The 24,389-nt window shown below is 57.0% G+C and overlaps 1 protein-coding gene across 2 annotated transcripts in view; it reads left to right on the top strand.

Moving 5' to 3' along the window:
• Nucleotides 1–23,537, top strand: part of DOCK1 (dedicator of cytokinesis 1) — a 374,752-nt gene extending 351,215 nt beyond the window's left edge. For both annotated transcript variants that reach the window (XM_053922126.2, XM_053922125.2), the window contains exons 47-52: nucleotides 4,757–4,894; nucleotides 10,589–10,734; nucleotides 14,598–14,796; nucleotides 17,827–17,980; nucleotides 19,179–19,336; nucleotides 22,396–23,537. In XM_053922126.2, coding sequence (XP_053778101.1) covers nucleotides 4,757–4,894; nucleotides 10,589–10,734; nucleotides 14,598–14,796; nucleotides 17,827–17,980; nucleotides 19,179–19,336; nucleotides 22,396–22,491 — 891 coding nt within the window. In that variant the 3' untranslated portion in view covers nucleotides 22,492–23,537. The remainder of the gene's footprint in view (nucleotides 1–4,756; nucleotides 4,895–10,588; nucleotides 10,735–14,597; nucleotides 14,797–17,826; nucleotides 17,981–19,178; nucleotides 19,337–22,395) is intronic.
• Nucleotides 23,538–24,389: the final 852 nt, after the last annotated feature.

The following is a 24,389-nucleotide window of genomic DNA, read 5'->3' as shown; positions in this document are numbered from 1 at the left end:
ACTTTGCTTTTCCACTCGTGTTCCTGAGACCTCTGCATCCTTCCTCAGAGCGACTGGTCTTAACAGGGCGGGGCACTCTGGAGGGCAACCTGTATTTGTGGGAAGTTACCTGCTCATGGTTTGTGCATCTTGGAGCCTCAGCGAGGAGGGTGGCAGAGGGGACGTCAGGCCCAGGTCTCATGGGAGCTCTGCCAGCTTGCCCGTGCTCTGAGCCGTTGCTTCCGGCATCGTTTGCTCACGGGGGTGGGGAGAAGGGTGCCGTCTGATGGGAATCCCACATACCTGGCTGAGTGCGGAGAGCTCAAGGAGGTGGCATCCAGGGTCTCCTCCTGCCAGGTGCTGTACCCCAGGCCGCCATGCCGAGCCGGGGGTCCCAAGCTGTAGTCGGGCCTCTGATGTGACAGGCTGCTGCTGAGGAGGCCCCTCTGCGGACCCCTTTGTCCTCGCCCGCCAGCCTCACCCCAGGGATTTCTCCTCCATCGTAGCACACCATCCAGTGGGACGGAGGGGCGGGGAGTGAAACTACACTTTGCTTTCCAGCCAAGTTACAAGCACTTATGTTATATTTTATTGTGGTAAAATTTGCATAACGTCAAGTTTAGCGCTTCAAGCATGTTTAGGCGTCAAGTTTAGCACTTCAGTCATGTTTAGGCGTACAGCTCAGTGGCATTAGGGACACTCACACTTGCGTACCCATCACCACCAACCACCCCCAGCACTCTTGATCGTGCAGAACTGAAACTCCGCCCCATTAGACAACTCCGTTCTTCCTGCCCCTGGCTCCACCTCCGTGAGGCCCACCACTCTGCAGACCTCGGGTCAGTGGGGTCACGCAGCTCTTGTCCTTTTGTGACCGGCTTATTTCACTCAGTGTCACGTTCTCAAGGCTCATCCATGCTGTAGCCTTTGTCGAGTTCCCTTCCCTTTTAAGGCTGGATGGTGTTCCATCATGCGCATGCACCTCGTTTTATTTACCCGCTCACCCCCCGGCGGACACTGGGCTGTTCCTGCCTTTTGGCTGTGGTGAATGGTGCTGCTCTGGACAGGGGCGCACAGACATCTGTTGGACTTCCTGCTTTCACTTTGGGAACATGTGCAGAAGTGGGATTGCTGGGTGATGCACTCGTTCTGTTTCACCTTAATCGTTGGAGGAATCGCCAGGCTGTTCCCACAACAGCTGCCCTGTGCTAGAATCCCACCGGCAATAACACGCAAGGTCCCAGTTTCTCCGCATCCTCGCTAACACCTGTTATGTGCCGTGTGTACGTGTGTGCTTTGTAATAGCCATCCTGACGCACGTGACTTTGCCACAAATCCGTATGCATTCGACATCTGTTTGGCTTGGAATTATCCTGTGATGAGAAACATTGGGGGCTGACCCCAAGGGGCCTCGTTGGCCAGATTGCCTGGAACGGGAACCCCATCGTAGGCAGGTTTCCCTGTTACTAAAAAAGAGGTAGAGTTTAAATGTCTGAGTGATTCCAATTTAGATGCTGTTGGAACCAGAGGGTCCAGAATTCAGAACTCCTGAAGGCTATAAAACAATTGCCACACAAAAACTAGTTTGGTCTGCAAAAGTTGTATTGATTTTTTTTTTCTGTAAGCTTTTACAGCAAATTGGATTTTAAGAGTTTCAAGTCCTACAGAGGAAAATAATTTGTTCCCCAGAGAGAACTCGATGTCAGCACTATGTCATCGCCCCTAATAACTGTATTAAAGGATGAATTTTAAAGCCGCTCACAGGAATGCTGAAAGCAGGAATCTGTTTTCTAGCAGCTTCATCCGATCAGCAGCGCTGGGAAATACATACTCACAACACGGCCTGTGATTGTGCTTTCATTTGGAAATGTTTTGAAGACCCCTATTTTCCTATCAGTCACTGAGTCATCCCGTCATTAAAAATAAGAGGTTGGGGGCAATGAGAATGCCTTCTCTTGTTTTGGTTTGCGAGTTTGTTTGGTTTGGTTTCTTTCTGAAGCTCCCTCCGAGTGGAGGGAGGTCCCCCTCGGGACCTCCCGGGGCTGGAGGGCAGCGTGTCCATCGCTGAGGCACAGAAAGTGCGTCCTGGCCCCTCCCACCGTTCAGGAAGGCTGGGCATTAAGGGCCAGGCTGCTCCTCGCTCTGTCGGCTGCTGCTGAAGCAGGTGGTGCTGACCCACTCCTCCCTCCTGGGGGCTGGAGTCAGGTGCAGGCTGCCCTGGCCTCTTCTGTGTCTGCCCCCGTCGCCATGGTCACGAATGAGCCTCAGGCCCTTCCTCAAAGGCACAGCTCTGGCCGTTCCCCGAAGCAGCTGTGTTCTGGAGCATCCCTGCTGAGTGGCCAAAGATGAATCCATACAGACTTGTGCTGACCCGCTGGGGTGCACACATAATTCTCTCTCAAGACAAGAGACCAGACGCTCTCATCATGCCTGGCTGATGACAGGCATGACCGCCGCAGCCAGAGGGGCACTCCCAGAGCGGCACCCCCAGAGTTCCATGCTGCGGCCGGCCAGGGGTCTGGAGGGAACTCGCAGGGACAGACCCCAGTACAGCGCTGCCGTGACAGTGATGTCTGTTTTAGAGCCGGCTCGTGCTCAGTTTGAACAGCATGAGGTACGCCTGTCCCCTCTCCGGGCTCTGGGAAACACTTTCGAAATGCAGATTCCTGGGCTCCACCCTAGAGCAAATCGGGGCTCGGGTGGGGCTCAGCAGTCTGCCCCAGAGGTTTTGATGCTCAGCCAAGTTGGACCCACTCCACTGAAGGGTCTCTTGGAAGGGCTATTTGCAGCCTTGCTGCCAGCTTCGGTGTGTGTTAGGCAGCTAATAAACGAGTGTATTTTTATTCGTGGCTGCAGTTCAGCACCAAGTAGACATAGAGCAGGCGCCAGATCCCATCCCTGAAGAAGGTTCTATGCAGCCAATGTAGGGACCTGTCTAGGGGAGAAGTCTCAAGTCCTCTGCATGTCACCTGCCGAGTTACCGCCCATGCAGTACCAGTGACCTAACCCCGATGGACCCATCGGTAGCCCCGCAAGTAGCTTCCTGGTGTCACAAATCTGTCCAGTTCAGAGTTTATCAACCAACAGAACACGCTGGAAGGATCAGATTGCGTGGTGCACATTTGAGAAAGGTCCGTGCTCCATCAAAACGCTGTCCATCTCTGGGGGTGCTGTGCATTAACCTTCAGACAGCACCCCCACTTTGCCCATGCACCCAGAGAGACCCACCGTGTCCACCCCCCGCCCCGAGGTGTACACAGCTGCAACCTGCCTTCTCCATCCCCCAAGGCAGAGCCCAGGAAGCAAAAAGGGCTCTGCAAGCATGGTCTGCTATGGAGCCTGAACCGGCCCAGCTCACCCCAGGGAAGCTGCCCTGGGCAGGAGTAATTCACACAGGATGTGACTTCCGGAATTTCACCTGCACACCGCCCTTTCGGCAACCACGACAGGAAGGAGCCACAAAACAGACTGTGCGTGGGCGCAGCTGAAACCAGGCCTGTGGGCAGGGAGCACGGCCCGAGCTCACCCCCGCCCCGCCCCGCCGCAGTGCGACCCCAGAGGCCACTGCTGGGAGTGGCAGCCACACAACCTACGCCTTGATTCATCTTGATAAGACTTCTTGAATTTGTTCGCATGAAATTCAATTGTGTACTTATTATCCTTCTCACTAATAAATCTGCTCATTGAGATTGGTGTTCTGTTGTTTTAGGAAAATCTGTTTTTAATCAGTCTGTTGATTTAATTGTAAGTTATTAAGAGGACGCCTCTTGGCTTGATTGCATTGGAAAGTGTCAGGCTCCCCGTCCGAGTGGGAGGGTGGGAAGGGGTGGGAGCAGAAGGCAGGGAAAGCCAGGGGCCTTTCCGACATCAGCGGGGACTCCGAAGGGTCCCGGGTGCTGGGCGGCGAAAGGTCTTGTTGTGAGGTTCTTAAAAGCCAGCTGCATCTCCACGCTTGGAAGAGAAGTGTTGGCATGGGTTTGTGCTAACAGCAGTGTCGGCAGAGGACGCGTTATTTGTAGTTTCAAGGAAGAATGAATCTGGGTTCCTGTCCAAGGAGGAATGTCCTTCAGGACCGTAAGTCACATATCGTGAGAGTTTTGTGTTTTGGAGTAGGGTTCTCAACTGCCTATGAAGGCAATATTCTTAGAGTTTAATAAAAAAATAATCTGTGCCCTACGACATGACCCATTGCTAATAGATCAAGTTACAGCTAAACAGATTCAAAATTCAGCTCTTCCCGAACTCAGGTGAGAAGTGCAGGTAGGTCTCTCCTGGATTGACGGACAGCGGTGAGTCAGGGCCGTCACCGAGTGGCTGCCATGTGCTGAGCCCCACCTGGACGTGTCCAATTTAAAACACAAAACCGTTTGCCCTGCTGGTGTGGCTCAGGGGATTGAGCTCGGGCCTGTGAACCAAAGGGCCGCCAGTTCCATTCCCAGTCAGGGCTCAGGCCTGGGTTGCAGGCCAGGTCCCCAGTGGGTGGGCGCGCAAGAGGCAACCGCACATTGATGTTTCTCTCCCTCTCTTTCACCTTCCCTTCCCCTGTCTCTAAAAACAAACAAAATGTTTAAAAAATAAAAAAAACACAGAACAGCTTCATGTAAACGTTTTGGTGTTTGGGGGCAGTGAACCTGGCAAAGGCTTTAAGCAGCCAGTCTGAGCCAGGCTGATGGGGACCCGAGAGCAGCCGCATAGCGCCAGTGCCCCTGGGCCCGCGGGCTGCCGCTTCCCAGACCAGGACCTGGCAGACAGGAGGGCCGGCCTCTTTGTGTTTCAGATTCCGTTTTTGGCTGAAGGGATCAGGATCCACGGAGAGAAAGTGACAGAAGCACTGCGGCCGTTTCATGAGAGGATGGAGGCCTGTTTCAAACAGCTGAAGGAGAAGGTGGAGAAGCAGTATGGCGTCCGGACCATGGTGAGGGGCCCCTGCGGAAGTGGGGGAGGGTTGTCGCAGTGTCGACAGGTGACAGGCTCAGAGGGCAGAGTAACTAAGGCGAGTGCAGGATGCCTGCTTAGGAAGTGGGGGGTGTCAGGGACCTCAGTCCCCTTTGTCAGGCCATCTGACAGCGAGCCAGTGATGTCCTTTCAATAATGGGACATGTCAGGGTGAGTAAGCACTCGTGAGCTGGCTCGATCATCAGCTGCCCTGGGTGGGTGGAGCAACAGCAAAACCTCATTCAACCCGTGCAGAGCCTTAAATAAATACCAAGCAGGGCAGCGGCTCTCACATTGTCCCAAATCAGTGGGGAGCGTGTGCCCCGCCCAAGGTCAAAGTCACCAAGGGGAAGAGTGCTGGATTACTGAGGTCTGGAATTGTTAGCGAAGACTTACCTGTTGGAAGAAGTGGTTACTGATGTAGGCCAGAGAGTGATGGGGGTGGTCTGGGGAGAAGGGCCCACTGAGCAAAGGCTGGAGGGAGGGTGAGTGGGAGGCAGGGTGAGTGGGAGACGGGATGAGTGGCAGGCAGGAGGCCAAGCAGACGCAGCGGTGCCTGGGTAGAGGGAGGTCGGAGGGAGGAGCTGGGCGGTGCCCAACCACCAAGAACCTGGAATGCCAGTCTGAGGCAGGAGAGCTCTGCTCTGGGGTGAAGGGCAGAACTAGGCTTTCGGTAAGAGGTTGTGGAAGGTTCCTGAACAGGGGCTGGGGTCAGGAGCAAGATAAAAGACCAGCTTGGGAATTTTAATGATGCAAAACACGTGGTAGGTTAAGCCTTGTGGCAGGTTTCAGACAGTGGTCATGTGACTCTGCCTTAGTGGCTCCTGAGCCACTGGCTGTGCTCACTTGTGGCCCTTGGGAGCCTGGAGGGCTCCTAACCTCCACCACCCTGCCCGAGGACTCTGGAGATGGCCACTCAGCAGGTGGCTGGGTCCCTGTTCCCCATTGCTCAGAGACCCCTGGCAGTGGGGGAAGGGGGCAGCAAGGCCCTTTCTGGTCTGCCAGTCCCGTGCCTGCTGGCTGGAGGGGTGTGTGCGGCGGCCTCCCGTGCTCCTCAGAAAGGAAGGCACTGAGGTTACTGTGCTTCTCGTAACACACGGCTCTGTTCCCTGCTCCCAGGAGCCAGGTGGCCCATGTGGCATGCCCTTTTGGTTCCTTTTTGGCCCACCACCACCTCTCTGCCATTCTCTGACATTCTCTGTTGAACTCACTTCTTTTTGCATACCTTTATTTCATTCGGCAAATACTGATTTCATGCTTTTGCCAATATGAACTTAACTTCAACCCTGTAACTCCATGGGGGAGGCACTGTGGACACCCCCACTTTACAAATGGGGGGATGGGGACATGGTCACGGCTGTCACGAGCCAGCAAGTGCAGACCCAGGGTTTGGAGCCGATCAGTCCCACGCCACCCGTGCCCTTAATCACGACTCTGCACCTGACACCTGCAGAGTGTTCCTCCTCTTAGCCGAGCGGTCACAGACAGAAGGCCCGCCTCCCCTGAGCTGAGCGGGGCACAGCCAGGCATGGACCTGACTGAGCCAAGACTCTGGGCTGAAAACGGAGCGGGCAGACAGGACTGCGGGCCCCCAGCAGCACCCTCGGTGATTCCAGAATCCTCGAGGGCTGATCTTTACAGAGCTTGCTGCTGGCCACAATCACAGCCGAGCGGCAGGAGGGGTTTCACAGAGCATCATGCGTCTCTACCGAAGCCGGCGGGCAAAGACTTCCTGTCCCTCAGCCAGTCCTCCGCCCTCTTCCTTCAAGCCCAGTGAGGAACAGAGAGCCCTGCCTGATGCCGCCCTCTCTCCGCTCTCATCCCTGCACCCAGCATAGGGTCCAGGCGCTCACTGCAGACCCGTCACGCAGACTGTCTGCCTCCTGGGGCCTCCTGGGCACCCTCCTGCCCCCCCCCACCCAGGGGCACCCCAGAGCACTTATCTCCCTTCCCGCCTTCCCCGCCCAGCATCCCCCGCTCCCGTGGGTCCCCATCCCTCACCCCAGCTTGTGCCGTGGTGTCCCTAGGGGCACCGTGGTTCACCTGTCCCCTCTGCCATCTCCATAGGCTCCTGCCTCCAGGTGGGCTCCTGTGGAGGCCTCCCGCAGCGGTGGCCAGTGGGAGGGACACATCCAATGGTTTTCGTGGGACCTGGGGTTCCTCAGGCTGCTGGGAGGGGCGCTGACTGACAGCCCTGCCCCATGGAGAGGTTGTCCCCATGCTCTCTGCTGGCACTGAGCACAGTGTCACCAGGGAGAGGAGCTGGTTTGCGAGGCTTGGGAGCCGTCCTGGTGCCAGCTCTCTGCTGGGGACGCAGAGCTAACCCTGTGATTACAAGCCTTTTGGGTCCCCCCATGGCCACCCCCACCTGGCCCTGCCCACCTCTCTCCCTCGCCCACCCCAGGACCCCCAGGGCCCCCACCCCATGCGCCCCCTCCTAGGGGCCAGCACGTCGCCCCCATGAAATTCCCATCCACAGTGGGCGTTTGTTCAGTTTTGGCAGGGAGCCATTCCAGAAAACTGAGGAACAGGCCTGTTTCCCGCCCCACCCCATGGAAGGCTGGTTGCTAGGATTAAACTCAGCCAAACTCAGCCACGCCACCCACCCCAAATCCACAGGCAGTAAGCATCCCTGGTGGGTCGAGGGGGGAGAGCCTGACAGCTCAGCCCGTGTGTGGGAGGGCAGGGCTCGCCTGGTGACAGAGCCCGTGGGAGTCAGTGCTCCGGGCTGCAGAGACCACTCGGCAAGGACAAGGGCTGCTGCCAGCCGTGCGGCCATCCACTTCACCCTCGAGTGGCCGCACGACTACCCCCTGCACACTCGGGAGGCTCAGCTCTGTGAGGTTCTGGATTTTCTGCAAGGCCACAGCCTCACGGGAGCCAGAACTCGAGGCTCGTTCCAGCTGCCTACCGCCAGCCCTGCTGTGGGACGGACATCAGTCCTCTCACGGCGCCCTGGTCCTGGAGGGACCCCTGTCAGGACTGGGGAGACCAGCTGCTTCAATGAAGAGATACCGTCCTGATGCCTCAAGTTCTAGAGGCTGCGCTCGGGCCGGAGCACATGGGAGGCGAATGGCCGCAGAGCCCTCGGCCACACCCAGCGGGGGCCCTTCAGGTGCGGGCCCCAGAGCGGCCTCAGCCAGAGCCCTGCTCCTGGGCCCCTTCCTGCATCTGTCCCCATCCGCAGTCAAACGTCCCAACTGAGACTGCGAGGACATCACCAGCCGTCTGCAGTCGGGGCGGACGTCCAGGGCCACCCCTGGGCCTCCAGGGCGCAACAGTGAGGCCATCCTCATCGGCTGTCTCCACCTCTTGGGCCCTGACTCAGTCACGTGTGACACTCGCTTTATGCTCACATCCCCATGGTGGCTGGGAAGGTTGTTTCATCAGAGAAACGGAGACCGTCCTGCTGGGTGCGCTCAGGCACGGGGCTCACAGCCACCAAGGGTCGGACAGGTCTCGTTTGTCCCCCACTGTGCGCCCAGCTGCATTTCCTTGGGCGCTTCATCTGCACAGGTTTCCCCCCCCCCGCTGTGGGGGATGGGCGATGGCAGCATCCTCCCACCCGCAGCACCACCTGAGCACGGGAGCTGGCTCCCTGCCCTCTGCCCCTCGTCGGACCTGGAGAGGATGGGGTCGAGTCAAGGCCCGAGGCCAAGGTGGTTGCAGGGCAGAGGCTGGAGGGCCACCCGTCCCCAGCAGTAGGTGGACGGCTGAGTGGGGGATTGTTAAGAAGGACAAACGCCTGGTTTCTGCCAGGCCGATGCCACCTGTGAGCGTCCTCGGAGACTGCTGCTATGGAGGACGTGGCTGGGGTGGCATGGGTCTGGGAAGGCAGAGGCGGCTCACCGGTTCATGCAGAGCATTAAGAGGGTCAGCAGCCCATTGAGATGCCAGGGGAGAGCGATGGCCGGGCTGAGCAGGTGGGGCCCGGCTGGTGGGTGAGGTGGTCAGGTTGGGGGCTCTTCCTTGGGAGCATCAGGAACAGGGGACACCACACAGGCTCCCAGGGCACCCAGCCAGCAGGCTGTGGAGGAGAACAGGTCAGAGAGCAGGCCTCGGATGGCCCTCGGAGGTTTTTCAGAAAGGCAGCAAAAGGACATCGTAGCCTTTAAGGCTCTAGGGCGGGGATGTCAAACTCATTTTCACGGGGGGTCACATCAGCTTCGTGGTTGCCTTCAAAGGGCTGAATGTGACTGTAGGACTGCTTAAATGTAACTGCTCCTGAACAGTTAAGCGAGAGCTCGGCGCTGCCACTGGGTAGGAACAAGGTACCGGGCGGATAAAACTGGGTGGAGGCCGGCTTCCGCCAAGGGCCTTGTGTTTGCCGCCTGTGCTCTAGGGCTTGTATAAGGAGCATTTTCACAGTTTGAACTTGTCTGCAAATGATCATTTCCTCTTTAGTTTTCTCATAAAGGCCAGTTAAGGACAATGGGTGTCTCCGGGGATGTACGGGATGGCACCATTACTGGCGCTGAACCCAACACCTAGCGGACCCTCCCTGCGGCCCGACGCTCCACACTGGTGGTCAGCGGAGGCGTCGTGGCCTGCGAGCCCGCATTCTGGTTGTCTGGCCCTTTCCAGAAAAGGCTTACTGACTCCCGCTCTAAACTGTGCTTTTGCAGTTTTGCATCTTTGCTTGTTAAAGAGATAGTGTGCAAATCAAATTGTATTTCACGTGCAAAACACATTTAAGAAACAGACCCACTTCTCAGATGTGGAAGTGGTAATATGTGCACTCTGTAATCAGCCGGGGTCCCAGTCAGGTCTCTGTAGGTGACTGGCTGAATGAGACCCCCGCTGTGCTGGGGTGGGGGTGGGGGTGGCGGCAAGGACACACCGAGACGAAGTGCCCTGCGGGAATGTGGTTTCCGCAGCCTCGGGTGAAAGAAAGGAGCCTCCACAGCAGCTGCAGTCCCAGATGTGCCGACATCTGGCTCAGGTGCAGGTACAGGAGCGTTTTCCAGCAATTAGAGGCTGACACATGGTATATTTCAGGGACACGCGTTGTTGGTAACATATTGTACAATAACGTGTCACAGAGAGGATGGAAAACTCCATACGAGATCATTTTTCTTGAGAATGCATCACTAGTCCACCACCTGGCAGGGAGGAGGAGCGTGGGTAGCTCCAGAGGTGGCCTCACCTAATCCGCTGTCCCTGTCACTGCCCGGGAGGGACCCTCCCCCCATTAGAGCAGGAGCCCCGTTTGGTCATCACACGCCTGTGACATGCGCGGTTTGTCCACTCGCAGAGTTGTACAAAGCTCATCCAGAGATCTTGCAGATTCCTAATCTCACTAGGTGTTACTCCCTAAATTAAGTTTTCTGGATGGTACTTCCTACTGTGACTTTGGAAGAGGCGGATGCCCTGTGGTCTTAGTAAAGAAGACTGCATTTACATTTTTGTAAAGCCAAAGAAAGTTTTTTTCTGATGTTTTTCACAATAACAGGTCAGGTTTCAAAAAAAAGAAAAAAACACCCAAATCATCATCGTTTTCATCTTTCCCTTCGAACAGGAACACATACGTGCTGCCCATAAAGGCATTGGCAGTTTGGGTCTAGATGCCAGGCCGCTGAGACCTAGTGTCCCGGGGTCTGACCATGCCAGACAGGAAGTGTCGGGACAAACACCCAACCAGCCCCTCCCTGACCGTCCCTCTGTCTCCCCGCAGCCCTCAAGCCTGGACGACAGGCGCGGCAGCCGGCCCCGGTCCATGGTGCGGTCCTTCACGATGCCTTCCTCGTCCCGGCCTCTGTCGGTGGCCTCCGTCTCTTCCCTGTCCTCAGACAGCACCCCTTCCAGACCGGGCTCTGATGGGTGAGTGGTGCTCAGCGGCGGGGGGTTCAGCGGGGCCCTTGAGGAGCCACCAGGGCCCCGGGTCGGTCTTGTCACAACTGAGAGAATTTTTTTCAAAAGCGAAACTGTCTCTGAATCTGAAACCCTCCAAGACTTTGCGAACGCAGCGCCCCATAAGTCTTCCAGGGCCTTGTGAGTCTTTGAGAAGGAGGCTCTCACTTGGTGAACCACTTGGGGTCCAGTTTCCACCATTGACTCTTCACACGGCCCCTGAGGGACCAGTCCCCTCAGCGTGCCAGGGAAGAAGCGTGGTGTGTCCCTGCTGGCTGCGGGCACAGACTGCCTGTCCCCGGCTCACTCCTAGGCTGTCCCCCCAGGACAGGACCCCACAGTGTGGGGGCTTCCTTGAGAAGCACCTTATCTGCGAGCCCTCCTTGGAGAGCCATTTTTGCCTTTGAGCTCCAGAAGGCACAAAGCCACCAAGGAGGGGACAAGAACCGGATAGGCTGGTTACCCTCCCAGCCCTCACTGGCCTCTCGCGTTGACCCCAGGTGCTCAACACGAGCCTCCACGTTGCTGTTTATGTATTTGCAGTAGCAGGCACGTGACGTCGCACGCCATTTAAACATCAGAGAAGAGCCTGGGGTGGTTTGACGGTCGAGTTCGCACCACTGTGTGCTTCTCTGGCCCTGTGTGGTTGACGACCCGTCACCTACCAGCCCCCAGGCTCCGGCCCCTGCCACATGCAGGCACAAACTTTGAGGGTGCCTGAGGGATGCTCACCCCCGAGAGCCCTTCTCTGTCGACATCTGAGGTGCCCAGTGGAGCATGGAAAACGGTGCCCTTTTTTTTTTTTTTCTTTACAGAAATTTTTCAGGGTCTGCTACTTGTAAGGCTGGGCCCATATGGAAACTCTCAGGGTAGAGGTATTTAAATCATGTGTGCTTGTCACTTAGCACGAGATTGCCAAAGAAATGTAATTCAGTTCTCCCCAAGAAAATCCCCGGGCTAGTTCTGGAAAGGTGGCACATTTCCAAGAACGCGGGGAGCGGGGTGCAGTGGGTGTGCAGGTTCTGATGAGAACAGCGGAGTCTGCTCGGGGAGCTCGGGAGCCCGGCAGTCCCGGCCCTCCCCCAGGGGGCTTCTGCTCAGCCTTGACCTGCAGGCGTCGCTGGCAGAGTCCAGGGTCGTAGTCTTTCTCAAAGTCTCCACCCTTAGCTGTGTAACTAACAGGGAGGAAATGAGGCCTCGGTCTCAAATGGCACGGGCAGCCTGCAGAGTGAAGCATATCCGGTCAGCATCTGCTTTTGGCAGGCAAACAGTTTTAAACCCCACCTGTCTTCCTCTGGTTCTTCGCCGACATACCTGTGCTCTCCAGCACCCGCCCCCCCAGAGCTGGACAGCGTCCACAAATCCTTTTTTCCCTGCACTAACTGTCTCGAGTTCTGCAAAACCTAGAATAAAATTAGGAATATTTTTGATCATTGCTCATAACAGATGTAATATCTGAGCATAATGGACGTGGGTCTATTGGTTAATGCGTACCCAGCCGGAAAGAGTCCAGGTGTCCCAACACGCCTCAATGACCGAAATCAACTCCAGTGCCGTGGAGCGGTCGTTTTTAAGTCTTCATTACGGAGAATTTTTAGTCATATCCAAAGTGGACAGAAGACTGCTGAGACCCTGAGCTCCTGAGCCAGCCGCGATGATAATCTCATTTCCATCTGTAGCCCGCTATCTCCCTCCCCCATATTATTTTGAAGCAAATCTCAAAGTTGGTGTCTTTTCATCCATAAATATTTCAGTGTGCATTTTTAAAAGGTAAGAAGTTAAAAAAAAGCAACCATTTATCACACATAAAGAATTAACAGTAACTTCCTGTTATCATCAAAGATTGGTGTTAATTTCTAATTGTGCCATAAACATCATATTTTTAAGTTTATTTGTTTGAAATTGAGCCAACTAAGAATCTCACAATTGATAGATACATCTTTTTAATTCTCTCCTACTCAATAGCTCTCTCTTCTCACTTTCTCTTTTATTTTTCTTGAAATCCCCCGGTTACCTGTCCCATATTCTGGGCTTTGCCGACAGCATCCCCCACGGTGGGGTTTCCCGTGTGTCCCTGCCCAGCAGTCCCCAGCACCGTGCTAGGTGCCTCTGGAGGTGCGATCATGCTCAGGTTTGACTGGGGGACAGGTGGTGTCAGCAGCTGTTGACCGTTGACCCCCGTTTACTGCCACGACTGTTCAGGTGGCATGTGCCTCAGCAACAGCAGATCCTGCGGCGCCACCAGCCCCACTGGGAGAACCAGAAGAAGTGGGACAGACCCGGCCCTCGCTCTGGGCGGTCTGTCCTCCAGTGGCTGTGCAGCGAGGTTCTGAGAGCCACCCACCGGGCTGGGTTTCCGAGTTACCTCCCCCGTCCCAGAAAGGCTGTGGAATGGCCTGCGGAATCAGAGCGGTGGCTGGTTCTACGTGCGCCTTCCGCAAACAGGTGGACAAGAAGCCACAGCGAAGGTCTGATGGGACTGACTTTCTAAGCTCCCCTGACTTGCAGGCTGTCTCCCCTGGAGGGGGCCAGCTGATTCTCCGGGTGGTCCAGGAAGTCAGGCCCAGAAGGGCACTGAGAGGATGGGGACATCCCCAGGGCAGCTCCCTGTGCCGACAGCCTGGGTGATGGGGACAGGATCTGCCCCTGCCGCCAGGCCTGGGGGCTGCCAGGCACTGCGCCACCGGAAGGCAGGGAGCTCTGTCGAGTGCGCCTGGCCTGCAAGTTGGCTTCTTTCCAGCCCGTGGAAGTGCTGTGTAGCCCACGGTGTAAAGGACGTTTGTCAAAAATCACAATTCAGGCCGGTTCTCCCCTGTGATGGCACGACTATAACTCCTTTTAAGAGACCATGTCTCTGGTGAAATAGCGTTTTCGGGTGCTACGTTTTAACAAATACAAGACCCTAATCATCACAGTGCCTCACACGTGAGCTAGTGCCGCAAGGTCTGAAAGCCATTTTCCTACCTTTGCGCACAAGGGCCCTCTCTCCTGCTGCTGCCTTCCTGCTGTGGACGGGGGGCTCCGTCTCAGAGCCGGACACATTTCTCCCCTCCCCCGATGCTCTAGGACAGAAACAGGCCCCCCACCTGGCCTTATATTAAAACAGCAGACCGCAGCCATGTGTAGGGGAGTGGACGCTCAGCTTCAACACGTGCCTCAGAACCTAGGCCGAGACCCCCTTCCTTGGTGGGTTGACCCTTCACATGCTTTCACTCCACCTCCCTGGTGTCACTAAGCAGAAAGGTGGCTGTGTCCTCCTCTCGTGACCAGGGACATCCAGCCTGTGGGGTCCTTGCTTCTAGCTCAGGTCTGGCGGAAGCCTGTGTGTGTCTCCCGTTCCTGTGGGCTGGGCCGGCCACAGGGCCGGGAGCAGCCTTCATGTCTGGGGCCTACAGCCAGCCACGGCAACCTGGTCAGAGTCCCCACACCAGAAATTTCTTTGCATCGGCCTACTCCTTCCTGTTGTTCTTGTGAATATCTCAGTACACATCTCCAAAAGGCAAGGGCTCCCCTTTGAAATAGACCCCAAGTACCCCCTCCCACGGCAAGCCGCAGAAACCCCTGAACAGCCTCAGACTGCCCCTCCCTCCTGCCGCCGTCCTGCCCCTGGGTTCCCTTCCGGCATGCTGCTTCCGAGGTGCATACCAGTCCGTTTACTTGTGCTGTGGGTTCGTGCGCATCTCAAGTCTCCTCCTGCCTCCCTTTTCACGTTGCCCTTTCCCGAAATCCAGGCAGCACTTCGGATTCCCGTGGGTGGCTGTGCCCCGTCGGCAGGCTGAAGGCCGTCGCTGCCCTGGGAAGGGGCCCCCGATTTACACACCCGTATCCTTCAGGTTTGCCCTGGAGCCCCTGCTGCCGAAGAAAATGCACTCCCGGTCGCAGGACAAGCTGGACAAGGACGACCTGGAGAAGGACAAGAAGGAAAAGAAGAAGGAGAAGAGGAACAGCAAACACCAAGAGATATTTGATAAAGAGTTTAAACCGGCTGACCTGTCCCCGCAGCCGTCCGAGGCTGTGATCCTCTCCGAAACGGTAATCCTCAGGGGACCCTCCCGCCCCCTCACGCCCCTGGGACCTGCCTTGGCCCCGCGGTTAGCCAAAGTGGGGTTCACAGAATCGGCTGTAAAAGAGCCACTTGAAAAGCCAAGGTGTCCCTACACCCCTCCCTGGCCGACCCCGACTCTGCAGGGCGCTGTCCCCTGGTCTCTCTCACACCACATCCTCCATCCCAGGGGGTTCGGGCAGCACCCACGCGTCCCTGGGCCCCCTGATGTCTCCAGAGACGCACAGGAATGTCGTGCTGTCAGAATGCAGTGCTCCGTGCCGGGTGGCCCCTTCCAGACCAGAAACCACTCGGCCCGAGGGACTGCCGAGCACTCCTAGCTGCTCAGCTGGAGGCCCCACGCCCCCGTGCCGGGCTCCGCCCACCGCACATCCCTGCTGTCTCCTTGGCCTCGTCTGCTCCGCACTCAGCTCTTGGCCATCATCTTTCAGAAGGATTCTCAGGGACTTAGTGTGGCACATGCTGCTTAGATGACATCAAAACAGATTCCAGGAAATCCCATTCATTCTAGAGTCCCCATGGAGCCGGGGGGCTGGAGGGGGGTGGGCCTGGGCCTGGAGGGCTGCTGCGCCCAGAAGCACACGGCAGCGTTTGCAGCCTGACGGCAAAACGAGGCACAGACAGCTTCCGGGGTGCACTTGACTCAGAACTCGCCGTTTGTACACAGGCTTGTGTAACAGTTAAGTCAGGCTTAGAGCCGCCTCCCCATAGAAACAAAGGGCATTTGTACGTATGGGGCCGAGAACGCACCTGCCCTGAGCGGGAGCCCGTGACCTGTCCAGCTGTGCTCCCGAGGGGCTTGGTCCCAGGGCTCAGATGGGACCACCTCTTAATAAGACACACTTCCTAGATTTTTGTATCTCGAACAGCAGAGGGTATGTTTCATCCAGACTGCACACCACTTGACCAACTCACACGGGTCCTTGGCGGCCTGGAGGCGGGAGGCAGACCCAAGAGCCACACGAGCCTTCCAGGGAGCCTTGCCTTCAGAGGCCTTCGGACGCAGCTCTGCCTGCAGCCAGGCCTCGGTGTCTCATTGCAGCAAGCCGGCGCCCTGGGTGTCGGGGCCTAGGGGAGGGACTGGGCAGGTGCTCGTGTGCAGTGCCCGGGCCCCCAGCAGTGCAATTGAGGCATTCCTGGTGAATGAGCCCACATTCTCTGTCCACCATTCTAGAAAGTTGGGGTGCCAGCACCCTGCTGAGTTTGGCCAGCATCCCCTCAGCCCAGGACAGGGCTCTCATGTCTCAAGACCTCATAACTGGATGGAGCATTAACAGAAACATAGTTTAGATGTTTGCTAAATGCCAGGCACGGCGCAAGTCTTTCATAAGTTTGCACATAAGCTCCCTCTTAGCTGGTCGAGCAGGAGGCCTCAGAAGCAGAGTCAAGGGGCAGAGTCCGTGACAATTAAGTTGTACAAAAAGAACTCAAAGGACACAGCAGCCACTTGGCCATCACAGTGCCGGTTCTGTCCCTTCCCACCTGTCCCTGTTTGCCTGCAAGGACACTATCAAGACTGAGCTGAGCTGGGAACAAAGTCCACCTCCCCCAGCTGGCCCTGAGCACCCTCAGCAAATCCACGGAACACGCCTAGGTCACAGCTCATAAACTTGACCTTTCTGTGGCCCCTGCTGGTTCTCAGAATAGCCACAGCTGCTGTTCAGAGCGAGGACTCCTGACCTCTCACTACGGACAGGCTATTCTTGGTCCAGCCCAGCTATCTGTCCCCAGAGGTGCCGCCTCTGACAGGTGTCGACAAGGCCTGTGAGTAGTCAGGCACCCAGAGTTCCTATGCCAGCCTTAGGGTGCCTCGACCCACCAGTAGAACTGAGCCTTCAGGCCAGGTCCCACCCCCAGGAGGGTGACCAGAGCAGGAGCAGAGGCCCTTTCTTGGGGGCCACGCCAGCACCCCAAGTGCTCCTGGGCCCTCTGGGCCTGCCACTGCCCCTTGCCTCCCACCTGAGCTCCCTGAGTAGCTGTGGAGCTTCCCTCTGGTCACTCTGTGGGCCTGGGTTAGCTTCCCACCTGTATGATCAGCAATTTCATTAACTTTGCTGAGCTCAGAGCCAAGGAGGGAGGGGCTCCCCCCAGGTACTGTTGGCACCCCACCCCTGTGACATGCTCTGCTCCCTGAGTCACCAGAATGCGCCCTTATGGGATGGGGCAATGGCACCTGTACAGTCCCCAAATCCCTGAGGCCCGTCCGCAGCCACAGAGCTTCTCCAGGCCTCCCACAGCGGGTCTCTGCCCAGGAGGGTGGTGCCTGGCCTGAAGTCCGTCTGTTACCTATGTCCCCTCAACCACCCCATTTCTCAGAGGGCTTACACCTGCCTCCCCACTTCCAGCCTCAGGGACCTCTGATGGCCCTGCATTTGCAGACCCCTGGAGGGCACCTGCCACAGCCCCACAGCCGCCTGCCCTGGGGAGATCCGGCCCCTCCTTTCTGCTGGTTGATAGCATGTCCAATCACGCCTGCCGCAGAGGAGTCTGGGGGTGCCTGTGCTCCCCAAGGCCTAATGCTCTGGGAGCAGGTCAGGAGAAACACATAAGTGAAGTTTCCCTGTGTGACAAGCGTCTGTCGTGGCTGCTGCCACACGGTGCCTCGAACCGGGGCTTCCACGGCAGCAATCGATGGTCTCAGTCGGGAGGCCTCTGTCTGAGGTCTGTGAGGGACCACAGGTTCTGTGCCTCCCCCCAGCTTCTGGGGCTTCCCTGGCACTCTTGGGGTTCCCTGGCTTGCAGAAGTGTCACCGCGATTTCCACCTGCATGTCACGTGGTGTCCTTGTGTGTATGTGTCTGTGTCAAATACCCCTTTAATAAAGACATCGGTCTTACTGGATTGAGGCCAGCCCTAATGACCTCAGCTTGGTCACCTGCAAAGACCCCGTGGCCAGGCAAGGTCACATTCGTGGGCCCTGGGCGTTAGGACTTCAACGTGTGGCATGCCTCAGCCCAAGGCAGACCCTCACTGCGCTTTCCTGTCCCCCCGATATCATAGATAAGTCCCCTGCGGCCCCAGAGGCCGAAGAGCCAGGTGATCAACGTCCTCGGGAGTGAAAGGCGCTTCTCAGTGTCCCCATCATCACCGCCGGCCCAGCAGACCCCACCTCCGGTCATGCCACGGGCCAAGCTCAGCTTCAGCCTGCAGTCCAGTAAGTGGGATGTGCTCCGAGTTCAACCTCAGGCCCGCACCCTCCCTACCAACCGCCCCCCCACACTCCCCCATTCTGGGAGCCTGGACCCACTTCCGCCTCGGGCAGCAGGGCCAGGCTCTCAGACTGCTGTGCGCAGGGAGGGGAGCGGAGGGCAGGGCGCCCTGTGGGTGGACACCGTGCTAGGGGTGAAGAGAGAGGTTTGGAAACAGATCGTGGCCGCACAGCAGTGGGGACGTAACACATGCGCTGCTCTGTGCACTGCAAGTGGGTACAAGGGCAGGTTTTGTGTGCTGCGTGTTCTGCCGCGATTGCAGCAACCAGCCAACCAATCACAGGCTGTCCCTCAACCAGAGGCCCCCCCCCATTCCCCAGCAGGTCTTCTGCTCCCACTGACACAATGCGGCCTAGGGAGCGTGTTCCTCACAAAGGAGTTTTCAGCGGATGGGTCATCAAGCAAACTCTCAAGAGACCCGTTAGCAAAAATATCAATTTTCTTTCCCCTCTTTACACAAAAAACGGGAAACAAATTCTTTCTAAGAGTCGCAACAAGGGCTGATAGTCTTAACGATCATTTCTCTGTTTGCGAACGGCTGCTTTCCTCGTTGACTTTAAAAAGCTGTCTCGCTTCCCGCGGCTTACTGAATGAGGGCCGCGGCCTGGCACCTGTGGCTGCTGATAACCCTGAGTCCCACTGTCACACTCCGCCTGCTGAGCAGCGGCTCCCGGCTGTGCCGTGTTACTAGACCTTGCTTGGTGACGTTCTCCCATAACCACTGGGCAGGCCTGGGGACAGAGGCCGGCTGGGCTTTGGGAACAACAGGTGGAGACTGTCCTTGTGATACCCAGCTGTGTCAGGGCCCCAGAGGCAAGGGGACCCCAGGAGGGATCAGAGGGGCCCCGGGGTGACATGGCTGTTTTTACAATGGATTCAAGCTCTGGTTTAGGTGCCCATGGTACCTGGTGCTCTCTTTCTAGAACACACCCGTAGGAGTGGACCCAGCCCTCTGCCTTCTCTGCCCATCCACCTGCAATAACCCCGCTCTCTTCTCTGTCCCACTGGCGAGCATCCCTGAGGGATTGAGCCTTTCCGCCTCCCTGCTGCTCCAGAAAAGTGGCGCGCAGCCCCCCACCCCTCACCCCGTGCGTCCACGCCAGTGGTATGTGGGTTTGATTTTCAGTCCTTCTGGTTTCCCAGGTTTGGAGCTGAACGGCATGACCGTGACTGGACTGGACATGGCCGAGGTCCCGCCACCTCTGCCTCTGAAAGGCAGCACGGCCGATTATGGGAACCTGATGGAGACCCAGGACCTGGTGGGCTCCCCAGTGCCCCCACCACCACCCCTGCACCAGAGGGTAAGTCGGAAACTGAAACGCGCATCCTTACCTTTTTCCCTCCACAGAATCGAGTGCCCCCCGCCCGATGAGAGTGTGTCCACGTCGGGCGCACCCGGGCTTGACCTTGACTAAAGAGGCCATGGGAATCACAGCTCTGTCTGTACCCTCTGTGGTTCTGTTGTCATCGCTGCACGAGGGACACACGTCCAGGTGTGGCCTTAGGACACGGAAAGGGGGCCGACCAAAGAGCCGACCCCGTGACCCTGGAGGTCATTCCCCTGGAGGCGCGGTTCTCACATAAGTTTGACTTTGACAGGTAGCTTTTCTAGGAAGACGTGTGTCTGTCTGTCGTAAGTCACTGGCCGATGTCACACCACGTGGAGACAGGCTCCTGTTGGAGACCAGCCTGGCCCTGGGGAAGCCCTTAGCCCAGCAGCTGCTCCGGGACGCCACCCTCATGCTGGGGGCGGACGGGCACTTACCACTCAGAGAGTCTGCAGGATTTGTCTCCAACTCGGGCGAAGCCCAGGTCCCCAAGGCCACCCACCCCACTGGGCCTCTCCGAACCCTCCCCATTGAGATTCGGGGTGCTGGCTGCCACGGGCCCACTGCTGAGCGGTCTCAGGGCCTGCCTACTAATGCAAATATTAGCTAAAAGGCTTCAAAGGCCCTTTAAACTGGTCCTCTGTTACCCGTCCACAGTCCCGGACACATTTTTTTGCACTCCACCTCGCTCCTCGCCTGGTCTCCAGGCTGCTGTCACGCGGGGGGCTCTTGGCAGCTCAGAGGCCCAGCCGTGTGCCGGGGAGGGGCGCGTGGTGCGGCTGCTCAGCCTCCACCCAGTCACTGACGCAGAGCTCCTGCGGGACCCTGAAAACATGAGCTGATTTTGTGGCTCTGAGTTCTCACGACCCAAGGCATGCTTTTTTCCCTCAAAAAAAAAAAATATATATATATATATATAAATCCTACACACTGCTTCTTTTCATGGAGCCTATTCACTGCGTGTTCTGCACATGTATGTGATTCTCTTCTGGTGAGAGGGGGGGTTTAGTTACAATCTCTGTATCTGATGGATTGATTGCTGGTGCGTGAGAAAATCAAACCCAAGAGTGGGCTTCATCTTTGACGCTGGAGGGACGATTGTCCTTCTGAGGTTGCAGTGCCTCTCTGATAGTCCCTTTGTCCCTCGAGATGCCACCACGGGGAACCGGCCCTGGAGACGGGCCACGTGACCCCACGATGACTTTTCAGAGGCTGGAATTGTTGGCTGCTGCTAGGGAAATGGAAGACTCTCCAACCAAACCCACGCTCGAACCAAAGGAGACAGGGAGTCCAACCAGCACATTGACTGGCCGGGGTCTTGTTTCCCTAGCAGCTTAGTTAACCAATCAAATCTTTACTTTCGTGTCTCTATCTGACCGGGAAAGCGGGACGTCCCTTGGGTCTCCCCGCACCAGGGACTTGTAAACTCTGAACCCGGGAGCTCAGCGTGAGCAAGTCTGTCTGGGTCACCGATCACCTCGGGGTGCCATGCTATTTGCTCAGCTTCCCGGACACAGCTCCCACATCACCGATGCCAGCGTGCTGGCTGAGGACGGGTCCTGGGTGCAAGTTCTGGCTTCAGTCACAAAGGGCTGTGATTCAATTGGAGTCACTTCCCAAGGCTCTTTGTCCTCTGTTCCTGTTTGATTTACCTGCAGCGTGAGCTCACATTCAGGTGACACGGCCGTGGGTGCGTGTGTCGTAGGAAGCGGTTGTGTTCCCAGGGGCCTCCCTTTGCGAAGATCCTGCAAGCTGTCATAGGATAACAATCGTTCCTCTGCCAGGGGGTGACTGATAGATAGCCTGTCACTCTCAGGGGTCAGCCATGGGCTTGCAGGCCACACCCTCCCTCGTCATCACCGCTTTAAATGGTCTCTTACACCCGGCGACCTGCACTATCATATTGGTATTGGCGATGGACCTCCAAGCCCGTGTGGGGCGCAATGGGCTTCGGCAGCCCGGCCCTCCACGGCTCTCCATTGACCACGGGTTTTGTGCCATGTCAGCCTATCACAACCAGTGTGCACAGTGACCTCCGGGAAACTCGCTGACCTGGAAATCACAGCACGCCTGAGGCCACCCTGAAGGAGACCTCCTGTGCGGCAGGTGCCTGCGCTGTGGGAGGGTTCAAAAGCAAGAGGGGGCGCCCCCGCCCCTAGCCCTCTGTGCCTGTCAGGCCCATTAAGCGGGCTTTTCTGTCACCCTTACAGTCGTGACTTCATTCTGGGCTGTCAGGGAAGGAACCTCTGGTCCTCAGGCCAGGTCCAGCCTGCTCCTGTGGCTGTGATAACCTTTTCTCGGACCACAGCTGCACCATTTCCTTGTTTACTGTCTCTCCCTCCTGAGGAGCTTGAACATCTGCCTCGCCTGGTTCGTCCCCGCCGTCTGCAGTTTCAGGAGAGACGGTGGATGAAAAACTACCTTGTAAACGGGTCTCTTGGATGGTGGCCGCAGATGGTGGCTGCATCCAGCCCTCCCTCCCGTGGCCTTTCCAGTTCAGAGCCCAGGGAGGGCGTCTGTCCCACCCCCCAGGAGCATCTCCAAGTACTTGTCTATCCCTGACCGGCTCACAGGCATCTGCAGGCGTGTAGGGTGGGACCCGTCAGTCCTCATCGAGGAAGGCTCAGTGGGGACACTGCAGGGCTGCCCGGGTGGCCCTGGGTCCTGCTGTGCCCCTGTTCACTTGCTCTTAAGCATTGAGCTGCCCAGTTCTGACATCACTTCTTTTCCGGGGCCCTGGATCAATGGCCCTGGACCGAAAGCGGCCACACACATAGCAGTGGCTGTCCTTCTTGGGGGCAGTGCAGACAGCGGGAGGGCTCAGCGCTTCGTCAGAGACACCGGCAGCCCGGTCCTGAGTGTCACCGGCCTGCCAGCCCCACGGCATGGCATGCGGAGAAGGCAGTCCCCGCCCAGGGGCGCCGGTCACCTCTGCCTCCCCGCCACTGGGCCAGGACAGACCCCGCCAGGAGACGTTTGCTTTCCTATCAGAGCGTCAGTAACGTGCGCCCCCTCGCATTCCTGTCTTCCAGCACCTGCCGCCTCCGCTGCCCAGCAAAACCCCGCCGCCGCCCCCCCCCAAGACCACGCGCAAGCAGACCTCGGTGGACTCCGGCATCGTGCAGTGAGCGGAGAGCACGCCGCCGTCTCTCCCACCCCGTCCTCCCCTGTGTCTGGCCTTTACCTCATGGGACCCGTGACGTCTGACATTTGGGGCACTTGCTTTTCCTTCAAAGGAGCGCGCCCTCAGCCTCAGAGTGCGTGGCCTTTAGTACTGGGAAGCAAGAGGGATGTGGGTCTGGGACGTCCTGGTGTGTTGTCAAAACCGGGGGCTTCTCAGTGGGTCCTTCTGGAGAGAGCCTCAGTCTTGCCCAAACCCCTTTCTTTCTGCGCCACGTGACACGTTAGCGAGGAGCAAGGTGGAGCTGAGCTGAGCTGAGCGCAGTAAGAAGAGTTAGGCCATTGTCTTTGAGGACCGAGTAGCCCGAGCTTCCAAAGCCGCCTCCTCGCGGCCCAGCTCCCACGCGTATGTGACACCCAGTGTGACTTCCTGTCGGTCAGATGTACGTCCACCTGCGTCAGGCAGTTAGGGTCAGGCCTTTCAGGGAAGGGCCTGGTCTCCTTTGGTCTAATTTAAAATAGGGTATTTCTCAGCTACTGAACAGTTACTAATTTATGGAGTGGAGACAGCATTAAAAATACTGGATCGAGTGGGAAAATAGCTGTGAGTGTAGGAAGACCAAGTTCCTCTCTTTTTAAGTAAAGAGTACACGTACCACAAGAGATGGTTCCAGTTGGGTGAGTTCTTTTTGTCCTCTGTACAGAAGTGTGTATATATGATGGCTGGTAGGACCCCTTCTAATTTTTGTGTTCCTCCCATGTATTGTAATAGGTGTCCACAAATGATTCTCAGTACACGCTCTTCACTTTTAACTGCTGGAAATGTAAAAAAAAAAAAAAAAAAAAAAAAAAAAAAAAATCAAAATTAAGTTCCGTTGTTTTTTTCAAAGCTCTGAAAATGTCGGTGAATGATGATTTTAAAAAACTAACTTTGTATAACCTGATATTTGTATTCTTTCATCTATATTTTTGTATGCACTGTAATCGTGATGTACCCCTAACAGGCTCAAATGTTAATCATTGGCGGTGAAAAATAAAATCTTATTTAAAAAGACTCACCGCGTCTCAGTACTAGGTGTTTGTCCCCAAGACAGAATGCAGACGCCGCCCTTGGCCCCCGCTCAGGTGCGTGCCCGCCTTCCTCCGTTCCCAGTCTTCTCAGTTTCAGCCGCTCTGACTGATCGGGGCCCCAGGTGTGCGCCCCCCGGCCCCACCGTGGCGCTCTGCGTGCCTGCTTGTCCTTGCTGCGGGAGCAGAGCAGAGCCCGCACCCCACCCGGGGCTGCGCCTGTGCCTCGCTTCTGCCTCCTGTTGGTCTCTCCGCTGCGTAGCGGAGAGAAGGCTGTGCTGAGTGGGATGTCTTGTAAGGGAGACGCATCAGGCTCCAGAGCTTTCTCTGCTTCTTAGGTGGCAAGAGACAGACAGGCAGCAGGGTCCTGTGTGAAACACGTTCCCCTGGGTCCCTCCCAAGCGTGTCCCTAGTGAGCAGGTTCACCGGAAAGCCATTCTTCCGGCTGAGCGTCCGGCCAGCGAGCCCCAGGGGACTCGGTTTCGTGGCGTCTTTGGGCCACCCATTCCTAGTGTTCCCTAAACCTCCACTTACTTCTTTTCAACTTACAGGAACAGGTCACACACACGTAGAAAGTGACCCTTCCGCCCACCCGCACAGCGACCGTCACTGCTGCTTCTCATCCGGTGTTTTTCTAAATTGCGTGTTTTTCTTTACACAATGGTTGTCTTACTGCATGTATGGTTTTCTGTCCAGCTCTTCCCACTCCGCACGAACGTCTGTGTCACTCAGTAGTTTTGAGAGCGTGGAAAAAACAAGGGCGTGCCTCTGCGCCTCCTGCACCCAAGCGGCTATCCCAGAGCCCGAGATGCTCAGATTCTCTCCTTGGTGCACTGAC

Source organism: Desmodus rotundus, chromosome 4, assembly GCF_022682495.2.
Source record: "Desmodus rotundus isolate HL8 chromosome 4, HLdesRot8A.1, whole genome shotgun sequence".
NCBI lineage: Eukaryota > Metazoa > Chordata > Mammalia > Chiroptera > Phyllostomidae > Desmodus > Desmodus rotundus.
The sequence above is the reverse complement of the archived record's forward strand: the minus strand, read 5'-3'. Positions and strand labels throughout refer to the sequence as shown.